The 19,948-nt window shown below is 39.8% G+C and overlaps 1 protein-coding gene across 5 annotated transcripts in view; it reads right to left on the reverse strand.

Moving 5' to 3' along the window:
- Positions 1–19,948, reverse strand: part of alg6 (ALG6 alpha-1,3-glucosyltransferase) — a 494,479-nt gene that overhangs the window by 60,755 nt on the left and 413,776 nt on the right. For all 5 annotated transcript variants that reach the window (XM_072914667.1, XM_072914666.1, XM_072914665.1 and 2 more), the window contains one exon: positions 17,037–17,229. In XM_072914667.1, the coding sequence (XP_072770768.1) occupies positions 17,037–17,229 (193 nt within the window). The remainder of the gene's footprint in view (positions 1–17,036; positions 17,230–19,948) is intronic.

The raw sequence follows: 19,948 nt of genomic DNA on the forward strand, positions 1-19,948 counted from the left end.
ACTACACACAGGAAAACACCAATAAACTCAAAATAAGTCACAGTGTGATGTGACAGGTCGTGACGGTGCACCTACTTTGAGACAAGAGCTATAGTGATGCATGGTTGGTTATGGTTTGAATTTTTATCCAACAATTGCGACAACTACTTTTTATTGTCAATATCGGGCGCTGAGTTGAATTTTTTAATGTTTTCAATGAAAAAAATGTGCTTCGGCTCAGAAAAGGTTGAAAAACACTGGTATAAGGTCTTTGAGGATTTCCGTATGTCCTGTCATGATGAACAAGTGTACACATTTCTTGTGAGACATGATATGTTTTTGAGTGTACTAAAGCTCTCAAAAGCATTTCAGTTGACGGTATAATAGCAATATTAGTAAATACAAGCTTACTTTCGAGCACAGTTAATATAAATACAAATAAAATCACTATTAAAATAATCATGAATTATTTTATTGCTTTGTTGTCTATAACACAAAGCTAAGATGTAGAAGTTTTTTTTCAAATGTTAGCATATGTTCACCGACATTGTTTTGGTTTGAGTATTTTTCATATACATAATGTATAAAAGTGGCCCTCGCATCCTTCAATTTTTCTCTCTGTGGCCCTCGCTGGAAAATTTATGGACACCTCTGCCCTATATGATCCATACTGAAATAATTAGGTAAAAAAATTTATTTTACAAAAATCTTTTTTAGGATTGATATTAGAATGATTAGATTGATATGTTTATTTTTTCAAAGCTATTATTTTTTTGGTAACGTTTACAAACTCAGGAATTATAGACACAGGAGGATTTTGAGGGCAAAACACAAAGATTTAAAAGAGTAGTAGAAAGTAATTTTTGTTTTTGTTTAGTTATTGTGTATTATTGACTTTTGACAGTTAAAATGCATTAGTGTAGACTAAGGCTGCAACTAATGATTAATTTGATCATCGATTAATCTGTAGATTATTGCTTCGATTAATTAATAATCGGATAAAAGAGACAAACTACATTTCTATCCTTTCCAGTATTTTATTGGGGAAAAAACAGCATACTGGCACCATACTTATTTTGATTATTGTTTCTCAGCTGTTTGTACATGTTGCAGTTTATAAATAAAGGTTCATTAAAATTAAAAAAAAAAAAAATAAATAAATAAAATGTAATTAAAAAAAATGTCTCTGCGCATGCGCATAGCATAGATCCAACGAATCGATGACTAAATTAATCGGCAACTATTTTTATAATCGATTTTAATTGATTTAATCGATTAGTTGTTGCAGCCCTAATATCAACTGATCTCACTCATGGATGATTGGTATCGGAATCGGCAGCATATGAACATCACTATTAATGACCATTTTAAATCGTTGAAAAACAGTATAAAAGGGTCCATAAATGTCCATTAAGAGTACAATCACATCTACAATTTTTAAATGTTAGCTGTTTGAGACAGATTTCCCTAAAAGGTCTAAGGAATTCCGCAAAAGTGACTCCCACAAAAGCAATCTTGTCAGTGTTTGACATCATTGTTTATTTTTTTCTGCAACATGCTGTGGGACGTAGAGGGAAGAACGTTGAGTGACAAGTGTGTAAAGTCTGAATACATTGGCAACTGCAGTCAATAAAAATACGCTACAAACATAAAAAGGTTTATATTATGCAGAACCCACATTTCAAGAGAACCATCCGTCATTTATCGGCAGTTATATGTAAGGAAATATTTTTGATGTAAAAGCAAAGTAGGCCAAAGCCTTTAATCCTTTCTTGGTGTATGTGACAAACTGCCACATTGTTCAGGTTTCTGTTTCGTGCAGTCGCAAAGTTAACGTCCTCAGTGCACCTCTCAGCATCAGTAAACCACCAACAGTATCACAAGGACCTTCACCTGATCAATAAGATCTCTGACTGCTGGCAGGATGGGATGCCTCTTAGGAGGTCTACAGCTTCTGTGCTTGATATGTACTGTAGGTGTTCTTTAACTGGCTTAACTGCAACACTCTCCTGTTGATCTCTAGATATTGCTCCACAGTGGCATCACTTTTTTACTTATAAGAACATTCTTAAACTTCTGAAGAACGTCAAGGCTTGTTTTATGAAACCGCTCTCCGAATTGCACATTTGTGGTATTGGAACTATTTATTCCAGACATGTTTAGTAACAAAAAAAAGGGAACCCTCTGTCTGTGCCTGATCCATTCCATTATTTGATTCCACATACTGATGTGGAGATGTGGTGAACTGAATGCAAACCAAATGCATGTGTTGTTTACCTGCCAAGTGTTGTTACTCTTTTGGGAAGGGGTACAAAATTATGAAGAAATCATTATTATGCTTTAAAGGGAATGTCAAATAGAAAATATGCTGGGCATAAATATAAAGCGCAAACTGAAATCCACACATTATCTATTTACCAAATTTAGAATCACTGCAAATTCATAGTGCTGTATTTTACTTCTTTATCTCTTTTTTTCAACCAAAAATGCTTTGCTCTGATTAGGGGGTACTTGAATTAAAAAAAATGTTCACAGGGGGTACATCACTGAAAAAAGGTTGAGAACCACTGATATATACACAATAAGGATAGGTAAACACGCCATCTCTGCAGTATGATTCTCTGTATATCTATGCATACCAAAGACTATAAAAAATTATACCCATTACCTCCCTGCTTCACACTCAGCATCAAGGGTTGGAATTGGGGGTTAAATCACCAAAATGATTCCCGGGCGCGGCCACTGCTGCTGCTCACTTCTCCCCTCACCTCCCAGGGGGTGATTAAGGGCATACTTGCCAACCTTGAGACCTTTGAATTCGGGAGATTGGGGGGGTTGAGGTGGACGGGGTTGGGGGGGCAGGGTTTGGTGGTAGCGGGGGTGTATATTGTAGCCCGGAAGAGTTAGGGATGCAAGGGATTCTGGGTATTTGTTCTGTTGTGTTTATGTTGTGTTACGGTGCGGATGTTCTCCCGAAATGTGTTTGTCATTCTTGTTTGGTGTGGGTTCACAGTATGGCGCATATTTGTAACAGTGTTAAAGTTGTTTATACGGCCACCCTCAATGTGACCTGTATGGCTGTTGATCAAGTATGTCTTGCAGTCACTTTCGTGTGTGTGCAGAAGCCACATACAACATGTGACTGGATGCAGAAGCCGCATACAACATGTGACTGGGCCGGCACGCTGTTAGTATGGTGAAAAAGCGGACGCGTCGACAGGTTGTAGAGGACGCTAAAGGCAGTGCCATCACGGCACACCCTTAATATTGTTGTCCGGGTGAAAATCGGGAGAAATTCGGGAGAATGGTTGCCCCGGGAAAATTTTCAGGAGGGGCACTGAAATTCGGGAGTGTCCTGGAAAAATCGGGAGGGTTGGTAAGTATGATTAAGGGTGATAGGTCAAATGCAGAGGATAATTTCACCACACCTAGTGTGTGTGTGTGAGACAATCATTGGTACTTTAACTTTAACTTAATAAGAGTATCAAGATGGGAGTGTTTTTTATAGTTATATATATATATATATATATATATATATATATATATATATATATATATATATATATATATATATATATATATATATATATATATATATATGACATTCACTAGAATTATTGTTGTTGTTTACTTCTGTTAAAAGGGGCGATGCTAAAGGACAAGATTTTGTGTAACTGTGAAATCATTGCAATAAAATATATTTATATACAGTACATATATAAATATATATATACAAAGGTTTTAAGTGTTGTTCGCACATACAAATGTTTTAAGTTCAATTTTTCCCTCAGGTTATATTTATTCTGTTGTGTTGTTTCAAGTATCTTGACAAACTACCCTCTGCTAGGGGCATGCTTTACCAGCTCGGCCTTTTGGTGGCTTTCGGGTATATAGTGAGGTGAATATCTCTATGCTGTCAAAGATCTGATGAAATTGTTCCTATTTTCTTTGCTCTTGCAGAGCTGTCAACATAAGCTACTGCAACCTTCATGCCTGCAACTGTAATGGTTTGCTTTTGAAATAGTTTGTTGTTATTTGTCATCAAGATTTTCCAAAGCAGTACTGTTTTATTTCTGGAATCTGTTAAGGAGACCATTTGCCCTAGTAGCTGTTTTGGAGCCAACAGTTGAAGCCTCTCCTTTAAAGTTCATTAGCTGTGGCATAAATACATTGGGGTTTGAATAACAGTTTTATAATAATAATGTCTTGGATAGGGGTCCTCAATAAGCAAAATGTCTAGGATAGTGGTGCTCAATAGGCAACCTGCAACATTACACAAAAACTTATCAATGGAGGAGTTACAGTACATTGTAAGTGGTTGAATAGTTCAATAAGTAATCTGAAGGGAACCAGAATAAAAATTTCAGTCAGGGTGAATGTGCCTTTCTTGATGTCCTTATCCCGGTCATGGGATCGAATCGGCGCTAATATTTACTTCTTTTTTTTTAAATTGATTGTTGATCCGCTGATAAGCCGATCTTTACCACAGCTGTGTCCCAGTTTGGGCTGTAATGCTTCATCTAGTAAATCGATTAATTCAATTAGACAAAGGCATTGATTTGTATTTTGTTGCTTCGGTGATTTGTTTAATGAGTGAAATACGGCAAGACCAATAGCTCCAATAGCACGCAAATGAGAGAGCTCCACCTATTGGCGATATAGCTTCCACTGACGATGAGGCCTGTGTGTGCATGTGGGGGCGGGGACAGTGAAGTGCGATAAAGACTGGTACCTTAAAGAAAAAAACAAGAAAGTGGAAAAGAGAGAAGAGGAGGTAAACTGTCAAAGGTTTTGCGATCATTTACTTTTCTTATTCTTACAAAATCATTTGTGTTATTGTTTACAAACCCAGGAGTAAATCTCTGGACACAGAAAGGCTTTGAAGGCAAAACCCAAATGATTTAGATGGAAGCCAATAGTAAACATTACAAAACTACAGATCAACTGACCAAGAGGGATCAGGTACAACTAATATAAAAAACAGGCCCCAGAACAGAGCCCTGGGCAACTCCACATAACAGGTTGGACACATTGGACATTACATCAATAACACATGAAAACTTCTTAAATTTATATAAGAAGTAAACGACTGAATAACAGTACCAGAAAAGCCCATCTCAGATTTGAGTTGATTAATCAGTATACTGTGATCTTCAGTATCAAAGGCAGATGTCAAATCGACTAAAACCAAAACTGAGTAGCGACCCGAGTCACATCACTGGAAACTTTCAAAAGATCAGTTTCGGTGGAGTGGATTGAACTCGAGCCAGATTGATATTTATATGAAAATCATGCTGTTCCATTGACAAAGTTAGCTGCTTAGCTACCACTTTTCCCAGGATTTTTGTCATGAAGGGAAGATTTCATAAGGGCCGATAATTTACAAGCTCCACCGGATCAAGATTAAGCTTTCTAAAAATGACATGTTTAAAAAAGCTGTGGATCGAGCCAGACTAAAAGTGAAAGATTTATTAATGTTGCCACCCAAGAACCAACAACATCAAACACATTTAAGAGCAGTGGAGGAGGAACAATGTCCACAGGGCTCGATGTGGGTTTCATCTTGCCCACTAAAACCTGAACATCCTGTAGGCTGACAGGAGTAAAGGAAGACCATGGTGAGCACACAGGGGCTGATGAAGTGCACACGCTATCCAAGAGAGGAGTGATATTGGCCCTTATGTCTTGCACTTTGTTCACAAAGATGTTCAAAAATCTATTACAGTCATCCTGTGTGTACACAAGCACATGCGGAGATGGGGATGCAACAAGATTTTCAATAGTGTCAAATAAGATTTTAGGGTTTTTCTTATGCAAAACAAGATGTGAAGAGAAAGCTGAGTGAGCGTTGAATCATTTTGTTTAGCTCCATTATCATTTCTTTAAAATGGAGTCTGGGTGGGGCTTGGCGATATATCGAATATACTCGATATATCGCGGGTTTGTCTCTGTGCGATATAGAAAATGACTATATCGTGAGTATTCGAGTATACCTTCTCACTCAGTTGCTTTTAGCTGCGGGCATTACACTACAGGCTCTTCTCACTCTTTCTTGTCTCTCCTTCTCAGAGAGACGTAAAACAAGCGCACCTTCTTACATACGTCACATACTATCGCGCGTGCAACGTCATACGCCCTTCCGAAGCAGAGAGGTAGCGGCATGGGTAAGGTTAGCTGTGATGCTAGCAGTGCGGTGCGAGTGGTAATATGAGAGAAAGAAGGTGCGAATCTGGTAACAAATGAAGGAAGAATTAATTCCCAAGAAAAACAGCACGGGGTCCATCGTCTGGTGGTGGTTTGGCTTCAAGCGGGAAGATGTTGAACAAGTACCGTATTTTTCGGACTATAAGTCGACGTTTTTTTCATAGTTTGGCCGTGGGTGCGACGTATACTCCGGAGAGACTTATGTGTGAAATTATTAACATATTACCGTAAAATATCAAATAATATTATTTATCTCATTCGCGTGAGCGACGAAGCAAATGTCCGCAATCGTCACACACACGTTAGCAATCATCACTCACACGCCAACCAATAACAATACGGCGGGGGCGGGTCATGGCAGAAGTGCATTGTGGGTTTTGGAATGCTAACTACTATATGCTATACGCTACTGCCGGAGCTATTAAAATGGATCACATCAACAATCGTGGTAACTTATAAAAACTGAGAAGGACTGAACTAAAATGGCACCGAAAAGGAAATCATATACTGCAGATTACAAGCTGGACGTAGTGAAATATGCAGCAGAAAACGGCGATCGAGCAGCAGAAAGAATGGACGCTAGCGGGGCATACCAGGAGCGACACTGAGGAGGAAGATTTCATGGGATTTAGTGATCGGGAGTGACAGATTGTTTGGTAAACGTATAGCATGTTCTATATGTTATAGTTATTTGAATGACTCTTGCCATGATGTGTTGGTTAACATACCAGGCACGTTCTCAGTTGGTTATTTATGCCTCATATAACGTACACTTATTCAGCCTGTTGTTCTCAGTTGGTTATTTGTGCGTCATATAACGTACACTTATTCAGCCTGTTGTTTGCTATTCTTTATTTAACTTAAATTGCCTTTCAAATGTCTAATCTTGGTGTTGGGTTTTATCAAATAAATTTCCCCCAAAAATGCGACTTATACTTATATATATATATGTTTTTTTTCTTCTGTATTGTGCATTTCCGGCCGGTGCGACGTATACTCCGGAGCGACTTATAGTCCGAAAAATACGGTATGCGGCAAAAGCGTTGCTACAAAAAGTAGAACCTACTGCTAATTTGTAGCATCATTTGAAAAGTCACCCGCTAGAGAATGAAGAGTGCTTGAAACTCCGCATGTCAACATCTCCGTTCGGTGCCACACCAACAAAATGCCCAAGCAACAATTTCCAGATCAACACCGTATGAAACAATTAGTCAACAACAGAAAGAGATAACGTCCACAGGAACCTACCACATAGCGAAGGACATACACTATTTGATTTCCTATTATGCAGCTCATTTTTATTTGACAGTTATTGAAATATCTTGTGTGACATCATGCACAAAAGTGCACTTTATTTGTTTTTAACTATTGTAGTGGCGTTCTGTACAAAAAGTGCACTTTAATTTAGTGTTGTTTTGATATGAACAAGAAAGTTTGATCATATTACGCCTATACTGGCTCACCTGCACTGGCTTCCCGTGCACTTAAGAAGTGACTTTAAGGTTTTACTACTTACGTATAAAATACTACACGGTCTAGCTCCGTCCTATCTTGTCGATTGTATTGTACCATATGTCCCGGCAAGAAATCTGCGTTCAAAGAACTCCGGCTTATTAGTGATTCCCAGAGCCCAAAAAAAGTCTGCGGGCTATAGAGCGTTTTCTATTCGGGCTCCAGTACTATGGAATGCCCTCCCGGTAACAATTAGAGATGCTACCTCAGTAGAAGCATTTAAGTCCCATCTTAAAACTCATTTGTATACTCTAGCCTTTAAATAGCCCCCCTGTTGGACCAGTTGATCTGCCGTTTCTTTTCTTTTCTCCTCTGCTCCCCTTTTCCTTGAGGGAGGGGGGGCACAGGTCCGGTGGCCATGGATGAAGTGCTGGCTGTCCAGAGTCGGGACCCGGGGTGGACCGCTCGCCTGTGCATCGGCTGGGAACATCTCTACGCTGCTGACCTGTCTCCGCTCGGGATGGTGTCCTGCTGGCCCCACTATGGACTGGACTCTTACTATTATGTTGGATCCACTATGGACTGGACTCTCACAATATTATGTCAGACCCACTCGACATCCATTGCTTTCGGTCTCCCCTAGAGGGGGGGGGTTACCCACATATGCGGTCCTCTCCAAGGTTTCTCATAGTCATTCACATCGACGTCCCACTGGGGTGAGTTTTTCCTTGCCCGTATGTGGGCTTTGTACCGAGGATGTCGTTGTGGCTTGTGCAGCCCTTTGAGACACTTGTGATTTAGGGCTATATAAATAAAGATTGATTGATTGATTGATATGCCATCTTAGTGACATCATGCACAAAAGTGCACTAATAGCTTGTTTTAAAATGTCTCTGACAATCTTGCACTTTCTGTTTTGAAATGACATGAATGTTTGTGCCACTGCTTAATAACTGTTTAATAAATACAGTTTTGGTAAATTGACTTAGTTGTGATTTCCCTCTCTGCATGAAAGTTTAAAATGAGCATATATTAATGCAGTATGAACACGAATGTTTTAATGTAGACACATAGAATCATCATACTGCTGTGATTATATGCATTAAGTGTTCATTCAAGACTAAGGCAAAATATTGAGATATATATCGTGTATCGTGACATGGCCTAAAAATATCGAGATATTAATAAAAGGCCATATATCGCCCAATTTTTGACAGCTTCTCCTAAGGCTGGAAATGGCTTTAGGCCAACATTTCTTAAGAGAACCGAGAGTGTTTTTAGCTGGTGATACTATCACAATGGCAATTGAAGTTTGCCATAAATGTGTTAACATCATCACAACTAGTAAAGATAGTTGGGTCAAATGACGCAGAAAACCAACTGATTGCAGATTCATTGAGAATGCGTGTATGTTTCTTCACTTTGAAAGGTGGTCCGTGCCAGTGTGAACGACAGATCAAATACAATACAACAGTGGTCGCTTACTTGAAGATCTTCAATAGTTAGTTGGTCAATTTTTACTCCAAAATAAAAAAAACAAATCTTAAGTATGACTTTTTGTTGTGAGAGTAGGACCCAACACATGCAGTGAAAAGTGGAGGGAGTCCATATGAGATACCAGCTTGGCCACCACGGGACAAGAGGAGTTATCAATTCGTGCTGCTGCTCAGGAACCCTTCTCGGCAAAAGCTGACCAATCACAGCTCTGCGGACCGCTTTGCCACTGACGCCAATCTAAGATTTCTGAGAAGTGCACGTCAGGACTTGTGGGAAGGTACCCAGGGGGAGGAGCAAGACTTTCGCAAGTAACGTGATACGAGAGTAAAAACCAGGCTTTAGTCTTTCTCCCCTCGAAGGTGCTCCTGATTCACGGAATAGCATTTGGCTTTTGGCTCTTTTTAAAATTTTTACATTCAAAATGTGACCAAAACGCTTCTTCAAAGGCAGAATCATTCAAATGATTGCTGCAATTTGCACTACTTTTGCTTGGTTCGTCCCATTTTGCGCAACTTAATTTGACTGGAGAGGTCTATACTTTCCTCATATTCCCATCATTTGAAAATGTATGTAGACTGACCCCTTCTTTAGTAGTATTGCTACAACCTCCAACAGTGGTTTAGGAAAGCATATTTATTAATTCCTTCAAAATTTGTGCAAAAATAACATGATTCGGGATGAAGATGTTACCAAAACCCAAAATACACAACATTAAATGCCTACTGAATTGCGATTTTCTTATTTAAACGGGGATAGCAGGTCCATTCTATGTGTCATACTTGATCATTTCGCGATATTGCCATATTTTTGCTGAAAGGATTTAGTAGAGAACATCGACGATAAAGTTTGCAACTTTTGGTCGCTGATAAAAAAGCCTTGCCTCTACCCCGAAGTAGCAGACGATATGCGCGTGACGTCACAGGTTGTGGAGCTCCTCACATCTGCACATTGTTTACAATCATGGCCACCAGCAGCGAGAGCGATTCGGACCGAAAAAAGTGACGATTTCCCCATTAATTTGAGCGAGGATGAATGATTTGTGGATGAGGAAAGTGAGAGTGAAGGACTAGAGGGCAGTGGGAGCGATTCAGATAGGGAAGATGCTGTGAGAGGCGGGTGGGACCTGATATTCAGCTGGGAATGACTAAAACAGTAAATAAACACAAGACATATATATACTCTATTAGCCACAACACAACCAGGCTTATATTTAATATGCCACAAATTAATCCCGCATAACAAACACCTCCCCCCTCCCGTCCATATAACCCGCCAATACAACTCATACACCTGCACAACACACTCAATCCCACAGCCCAAAGTACCGTTCACCTCCCCAAAGTTCATACAGCACATATATTTCCCCAAAGTCCCCAAAGTTACGTACGTGACATGCACATAGCGGCACGCACGTACGGGCAATCGATCAAATGTTTGGAAGCCGCAGCTGCATGCGTACTCACGGTACCACGTCTGCGCATCCAACTCAAAGTCCTCCTGGTAAGAGTCTCTGTTGTCCCAGTTCTCCACAGGCCAATGGTAAAGCTTGACTGTCATCTTCCGGGAATGTAAACAATGAAACACCGGCTGTGTTATCCGGCACAACAGTCAGGGGGTGCATTCTACGGCGGGGGTGCGTTATCTGGCACAACACCTGCCGCAATACACCGCTTCCCACCTAGAGCTTTCTTCTTTGCTGTCTCTATTGTTCATTGAACAAATTGCAAAAGATTCACCAACACAGATGTCCAGAATACTGTGGAATTTTGCGATGAAAACAGACGACTTAATAGCTGGCCACCATGCTGTCCCAAAATGTCCTCTACAATCCGTGACGTCACGTGCAGGCGTCATCATACTGAGACGCTTTCAGCAGGGGATATTTCGCGCAAAATTCAAAATTGCACTTTAGTAAGCTAACCCGGCCGTATTGGCATGTGTTGCAATGTTAAGATTTCATCATTGATATATAAACTATCAGACTGCGTGGTCGGTAGTAGTGGGTTTCAGTAGGCCTTTAAATTGCCTCCAGTCTTCTGTAGGTGACGCCAGCAGCGTTAGAAGGGGGCCTTTAACTTGAGCATGAAAGTACACATCTTTTGTAAAGAATTAGGACCCTGACAGGGAATCTGTTTTGGCTCTTGAAAAATGTCTGGGGAACTCCATCATTAGAAGGTTAATGACATTTAATCACTACAGTTTTATGACATGTACCCAAGAAGAGACCACTGCCAGTGTGAAAAAAGGCCCTGGCACAGCAGGCTAGAAACTAACAGTTGTAATGTGACTATAATCTATCAAACCAAGCTATAATTTAATTTACCACCAGTGATGCAAACAGCTGATGGTGAGAGTGAGATCATTTCTACGTCTATTTAAGCTTTATGACCCGGAGATAAATCAGCGAGTACGACAGAGGAAACACCTTGTGCCCGCAGACCCACCCAAACCCATGAAACCCTATCACCATCAGTGGCGCTCGCTATTTATGCTGCTTGTGTAAATAAATATATCTAGGCAAACGTGTGTTAATGACACACGCTATAAAAAGACACCTTCTCTTAATCTCTGACACCCTACCAATGCCCCTTCTGCTACAAGCCTGGCACCGCAGCCTCTTCAGACACTGTGGAAACTTAAATAAGCGATAAATAATTCTTAGGTTGGCAGCAGCTTTCATTCTCCAAACAGCACAGCTTAGAGTAGCACATGATCTTTCTTTATATATACACAGATGCAATTTACAAACGCATCAGCTTTGGTGTTGTAATAGCAAACATAAGGGCCATTCCACCCAATCGGGGGTTTTGTATGTAAAGAAATGTTATACTTTTATTTTTCATTCTAACTATACTTTAAGTTTATTATCCTTAAAACAACAACAACAATTTAGTTACAATTAACACTTTAGTTGTGTACTGTCACCCTAACACATTACCCACTCTGAAAAGTTTAGAATATTCTACAAGTCACATGGTCCACAAGAAATTGGATCAATTCAGATCTGCTGTAGGCCATGAGAAGGTCAAAATTAGGTTAAATTAAGTTTACCGGTACTCATTATTCTGTATATTCAATGATATGTTGACACATTTTTCTCTCATTTCTGTTACGTGCATATTTTTTCATTGTTATTTGAAGGAAAAAAAAAGTTGAATCACTGTAATGTGCTTAGTGTCAACATACTATTGCTTAAATGTTACATGGGTATAGTCAATATATTTGCTATGTTTATGCCAAAAACTCACTCCTGTTAGTTTCAGTCCTGTTCATGAGTCATCTTCGGTTTACGGAACCCGACACAAAAATAAAATTAGGTTGCCTTAGGTGGGCCGATACACATTTTAAGTACATTATTATGTAATTTAATATCAAATTTAGAGTTGAAAAATGACATACTTTAGGATTACCGGTACGTTAATCGTTACGTCTCGTCTCGATTACTGTAACGTATTATTTTAGGGTCTCCCTATGTCTAGCATTAAAAGACTACAGTTGGTACAAAATGCGGCTGCTAGACTTTTGACAACAAGAAGAAAGTTTGATCATATTACGCCTATACTGGCTCACCTGCACTGGCTTCCTGTGCACTTAAGATGTGACTTTAAGGTTTTACTACTTACGTATAAAATACTACACGGTCTAGCTCCATCCTATCTTGTCGATTGCATTGTACCATATGTCCCAGCAAGAAATCTGCGTTCAAAGAACTCCGGCTTATTAGTGATTCCCAGAGCCCAAAAAAAGTCTGCGGGCTACAGAGCGTTTTCTATTTGGGCTCCAGTACTATGGAATGCCCTCCCGGTAACAGTTAGAGATGCTACCTCAGTAGAAGCATTTAAGTCCCATCTTAAAACTCATTTGTATACTCTAGCCTTTAAATAGACCCCCTTTTTTAGACCAGTTGATCTGCCGTTTCTTTTCTTTTCTTCTCTGCTCCCCCCTCTCCCTTGTGGAGGGGGAGTTACAAAATCCGGTGGCCATGGATGAAGTGCTGGCTGTCCAGAGTCGGGACCCGGGGTGGACCGCTCGCCTGTGCATCGGTTGGGAACATCTCTGCGCTGCTGACCTGTCTCCGCTCGGGATGGTTTCCTGCTGACCCCACTATGGACTGGACTTTCACTACTATGTTGGATCCACTATGGACTGGACTCTCACAATATTATGTTAGACCCACTCGACATCCATTGCATTCGGTCTCCCCTAGAGGGTGGGGGGTTACCCACATATACGGTCCTCTCCAAGGTTTCTCATAGTCATTCACATCGACGTCCCACTGGGGTGAGTTTTTCCTTGCCCTTATGTGGGCTTTGTACCGAGGATGTCGTTGTGGCTTGTGCAGCCCTTTGAGACACTTGTGATTTAGGGCTATATAAATAAACATTGATTGGTTGATTGATTGATTACTAAAAGGGTTAAAAAACAAATGACACCAATTTGGTGAAATGGCTGAAAGGAATTATTAACTTAAACAAACTGTGTTTGTAGTTAAAACGATTTCTAATAAATTGGTTACTTAACTTAGATAATTGGGGCACTTTCTCAGGACTTGCAGTGCAATATATACATTTTCTGAAATACAAGCAACAAGATAATTTCTAAAATGTGTTTTAACAAGGAACTTCAGGTAGAATGTCCCCTAAACTTTAGTAAAAACAAAATACCTCTAAAATTGCTCGAAGGATATAACAATGAATTATATTATAAGTAAACCTTGGTAGGACCGGGCTTTTTGCTTATTTACTGGAGAAGCAAGCTAGCCCACTAATGGCTGGATAGCTAGTTGACATACTAACATGGACACAGGAGACAGTAACATATTTCCTCATTAAGAAACAACATACCCCAATCTAAACTTGTATAAAAACATTGCAGTCTGTTGAACTAAGCTTATAATCATTGAGCCTACAACGCTCTCTTCGGACAGAGTGATCGATACCTACACGAAGGAATATGACACGAAAGTGTCTACAACGGGAAGTGAACCTGCGTGATGCCACATGAACCGGACGTGTAAACATAGTTTTTCCTTTATTATTAAACAAATCACTCTAAAATGGAGGGAAATAACATGACTCTTAGAAACCAGAACAATGTTTTATGTTTTTTTTTTCTTTCAAGAAAGTATATAGTGTGTCTATTTATTTTATTTTTCAAACAATATATAGTTAAAATATTTCAGTGTGTGTGTTTAAGTACTTTCCAAGCACATTCAATACTACTGTGATAAGTAGATAACTATGACATTAAATTTTCCAACCATTACATTTCGAAGTTGCACAAACCTTTGCATGATCTTATGCGGGATGTAAGATAGTAAAATAGGTTAGGGGGTGTCGTTAGATACACTGCAGTCCAATGATTAGTTCATAAAGAAAATGGAATGTTTCACTGGGAATGGTATTTTAAAAAACATGACATTTTAAATATGTCACAATGGAGAAATAATTCAAAGTGTTTATTGTTCATGGGAGGAAGTGTTTCGATTTGCAAGGACTTGGCTTTGAGACCAGAGCGTATGATCCAGTGTGTACAAATAATGTTGGACAGATGCTACTCTACTTCCTCAGCAATGTTGAGGCACTCCTAAGCAAGGCACTATACTCCCCCAAACTCTGCTTAAGGCTGCGGCCTTGTTCTTGTGATACAGTATACTCTCTCACATTATTATTATTAGTGTGCTATATTGCGTCACTGTGGTATGATATCACTCTTAATACTTCATTGATGCAGCCATCACAGTCTGCTTACCTTTCATATAGTAAAAACGCAACCCAGATCAAGGAATTTACATTCCAAATTATACCATGGCAAAGTAATCTAGGTAGAATTTGAACATAATCGAACGCAAACAAAATAAAATATTTGTAGACGATTATCATACCTTATACATATTATTGGTTATCAATCATATCATACATCAGTTAGAGTATTAAAAAAAATATTATCGTAAATTATTACATTTACTGTGTTTAGATCCAGTGAGTCCATTACTTAATAAGCTCTTTGTTAATGGCACAACAAACGTAAAAAGAAGTAGGATGTGCATGTGTGTTACGGTACTGCACCATTAATTTTGTTACAATGAAACAGGGTGGACGCCAAATCAATTGGAGGTAAAGATATTTTTTCGCCTCCAAATATTTACGAAACTATTAATATTGATAAACTACTGTAGACATTTTAATCAGATTAATCACAGGGTTGCTGTGGATTAATTTCAAATAATCAAAATTAAATATAGTTCCCTTTTAATCAAGAAAGAGGGAATGTATACATTGGCCTGGGCCGATAGTCAATAAATCAATTGATCGAACCCATCCATCCATCCATTTTCTACCGCTTATTCCCTTTGGAGTCGCGGGGGGCGCTGGAGCCTATCTCAGCTACAATCGGGCAGAAGGCGGGGTACACCCTGGACAAGTCGCCAATTGATCGAACGATAAATTAAAATGAACTTGATCATTTTTGCTGTCATCGATAAATTACATGTCTGTGTGTGTTTGTTTTCTTTGTCTTTTGCTTTCAAACAGCGTGCAAAAGGGTTCACTCTGTGATTCACTCTTTCCATCTGAGTGTATTTATTCAATAGTGGAATTAAATGAACTGAGTGAATCCTCTTGTCAGTCATCCACAATCTTTGTCTCTGTGGGCGGAGGCGGGACCTCTGGCTTACACGCATGCTCGTCGCTACCTCGTATAGGCACCACAAAGTAACAAAAATTAACAGGAATAAAATTATTGCAAAGCCAAATGTCTAGTGTGGGAATATTTCGGCTACACACCAGTGAGCAAGATGGGCCCAACACGGACAAATGAGCTAGTACTGTATGCCAAAGTTGTTGGAAAGTGATGGCAAAAAAACATCACCCAAACCAGTTTTTCCAACTGGTTAAAAAAATAAACTTCAAGATGTTTAATATTAATGGAAGTGCAATTTTCGCTAACAGGGATTCAGTTATATTTAGGTTTATTCAAAGTTCTTGACCTTCCAATTACAGTGGTAACAAAAACTAATGACAAATCAAAAAAAAAATTGTATTTTAAAGGAATACTTATTAGGAATTATTATATACATTATTATTACATTGTTGCTTAATTTGGCCTCAAAATAATGCTGTTTATCAGCAATAATATGTCAGAACAGCAAAATGTATTATCGGCTCAGGCATATGCATATGCTTTAAACGTGTTTATTTAACACCTTTAACATCATGTTCATGTTAACAAAAAACTGTTTTTCTAAACAAACATGTATCCACATTGATGTGGACTTTTATGTTGGGGGCTGGAGCCTATCCTAGCTGCACTCGGGCGGAATGCAGGCTACACTCTGGATAAGTCACCACCTCAACACAAGGCCAACACAGATAGATTCTAATATGGTATTTTACGATTGAAGTGCTTTGATCAGAATCAGAATCACCTTTATTGGCCAAATATGTTTTTTAAAACAAAATAAATTTGGCTTTGTAGACTGTGCTCTCTTTGCAATGCAAGAAACAAAGAAAAACGCAGTAACTACGAGAGAGAACAGTACCGTGGCCACCATTTGATGACACAAAACATAAAATATATCGGTAGCCTCTTCCGTCATGCTTTTTTGGTACTCAAATTTCCTGGGAAGAGGGCCAGAGCTGTTTAGCGTCTTCCATATTGACTTGTTTAATTCTGCAGCCTGTCACTACTACAATGTGTGATAATAACACTTGGAGAAACTTCACACATTTTTTTTTGACAGATTTTGAGAAGAGTTATTTGCGTAAAATTTCTGAACCAGATTAATAATGATGGTGAATTAATCCAGATTAAATCCTGAATTTGATAAAATATAATACATTTGGTCACAATACTCTTTATATTTGACCTTTATTAGTGTCATTGCAAAGGTCGTTGACACTGACCTTCCATCTGACTATGCAAGCCAGGTCCAAGTTGGGTGGGAAGAATAAAAGCTTGCGGTAACCTTCCAGCCCAAGCTCTTCTTCTGAGCAGTGGTCCAATGCCGACAGCAGGTAGGTGCCAAGGAAGAGGAAGGCCAGCGAGGTCACAACGTAGGGCACGAAAAGACCGTCCTTCAGAAACAAAGGCAGCATGCTGCATGGGCAGACAGAAAAAGCAATGCTCTTTACCTATAATTCATTGAAACCTCACACTAGATGGACACTACACATAATAGCTTTCAAATATGTCACTGTATGTCATTAGGGTCACAAATACATTTTCGGAGTGAAGGGCAACAGTAAACCGCAGAGCTATTATCCCAGAGGTCCGACCGTCCCACACCAGCAGTTTGTTGCTGAGAGAGATAATGCTGACTTTATACTAAGCTTATCTTAGTTTATCGGCGATGCCTAGACAAGAACAACAGTTGACTCATACTAAACAGCACAACACCCCGACTATCAAAAACCTCGACACTGACAACAGAACAGCCATTATTTATGTTTCTATCCAAACAAAAAAAGCCCCATTCAAGAGCTAAACATTTTCGAAATGTATAATCAATTAAAATAGACTGGTTACATTGTATGCTCTCCCTGTTTTGCACGAAGTATTCATTCAGCCAATTATGCAAACAAAAGATGTATTTTTTTAGATAACTGAGAAAAGAGGATGCACATTATGTCCCATGTCAGACTGTACTGAGAAACCAGAGAATGACCTCTTGTTCCTATACAATGCACACTTAGACAGCAGGCATTCTGGCTATGTCGGGTAATCCCCATGTATCCTTATACTAAACCACACACACAACAATTAGAGCTGCCGGAAGAATTTTACAACAGCTGGTGAAAGTTAGACGTAGCACCTGAAACACTACTTGTCTTTCCACACGGACTCCTCACCTTAACCCACAACTCACTGACAGTTTAAAGACTATTACTATATATACTATTACTTGCCATTTGATACACACAACCAAAGCCTAAAAGAATAAGTGACAGATTTATGTGGACTGGGCCGACTATTAACCAGGTCATGACATATGTTTGGACGCTGGAATTGAAACTGAATGACACCACTTAATTATTTCTCAGATGTTTTTCTCCTGGACTCATTAAATGTGGTTGAATCAAGCCATTTTTAAGACATCATTATTTTTTTTTAAATGACCTTCATAAGGACATCTAAATTATTATTAAACAGTGCAGGATTGACCAACTTAAATTATGGTATTATGTTATTTTAATAACATATTTAATAATAGATTAAATGAAAAAAAAAATACATGGTGTTAAATAAATTATATTAAAAGGGACCTATGATGAATTGAATCTTTTCTGACTTACTAGTGTTGTTACAATATTGGATACTCGTGTTAAACAATACCAAGGCATCAAATCATACGTTTCATGCTTGCACACAGTTTTGGATGCCTCTGTTCGCAGGGTTTAGCAGTCTGTCTACGTTGTGACGTCACAGAGATGTGGATTATTTTTTTAAGGCTTTATAAATAAACCTTGATTGATTGATTGATTGATTTATTGATTGACAGACACATCGCAACACTACTAACCATGGCAGACTTTATGAGAGGCAACCACAACTAGTTTGGGACAAATGATGATCCAGAACCTTAAATAGTTAAGCCTGGTTACAAGGAGTTTGAGCTACAAGTTTTACAAGCTGTGTGCTAAACAGATCCAGCTTTAGTGAAACACTAAGCATCATGTACTGTCGCAGTATTGCTAAGTGCTAAACAGAAATCCAAATTATGCACGTGATAAAACAACCACTTACTGTACAATGTCTGCTCTCACTGGGATTTCAACTGATAGGGTGTTCATACATTCCCATTTAGATAAAGAATTAATCAAAATCCTCCCGAAAGGTGGGATTTTTATTTTTTTTAAATTGTGGCCACAAACAAGCGTTTTTCCGTGTCTTTCTCGCCATCACTGGGTCTAAGCTCAATGTCAAAGTTGACCAATTTCTCTGTTTATGGCAACAACCTTCTACTATACAAGTTAGAGGAATGATTTAGAATATAGAATTAACGTTCACCAACTCGGAGGCGATGCAGCAGCAGCAGCACAGTATATTAATACTGTAGCTGCATAAGCTATTTAGCTCTTTGTGATCATTGCACTCCATGAATAATAAAAAACAAGGACCCAGATTTCCCTCGCCCGGACGCGGGTCACCGGGGCCCCCCTCTGGAGCCAGGCCCGGAGGTGGGGCACGATGGCGAGTGCCTGGTGGCCGGGCCTGTCCCCATGGGGCCCGGCCGGGCACAGCCCGAAGAGGCAACGTGGGTCCCCCCTCCAATGGGCTCACCACCCATAGCAGGGGTCATAGAGGTCGGGTGCGATGTGAGCTGGGCGGCAGCCGAAGGCAGGGCACTTGGCGGTCCGATCCTCGGCTACAGAAGCTAGCTCTTGGGACGTGGAACGTCACCTCGCTGGGGGGGCAGGAGCCTGAGCTAGTGCGCGAAGTGGAGAAGTTCCGGCTAGATATAGTCGGACTCACTTCGACGCACAGCAAGGAATCTGGAACCAGTTCTCTCGAGAGGGGCTGGACTCTCTTCCACTCTGGCGTTGCCGGCAGTGAGAGGCGACGGGCTGGGGTGGCAATTCTTGTTTCCCCCCGGCTCAGAGCCTGTACGTTGGAGTTCAACCCGGTGGACGAGAGGGTAGCTTCCCTCCGCCTTCGGGTGGGGGAACGGGTCCTGACTGTGGTTTGCGCTTACGCGCCAAACCGCAGTTCAGAGTACCCACCCTTTTTGGATTCACTCGAGGGAGTACTTGAGAGTGCTCCCCCGGGTGATTCCCTCGTTCTACTGGGGGACTTCAATGCTCATGTTGGCAACGAC

Source organism: Nerophis lumbriciformis, linkage group LG14, assembly GCF_033978685.3.
Source record: "Nerophis lumbriciformis linkage group LG14, RoL_Nlum_v2.1, whole genome shotgun sequence".
NCBI lineage: Eukaryota > Metazoa > Chordata > Actinopteri > Syngnathiformes > Syngnathidae > Nerophis > Nerophis lumbriciformis.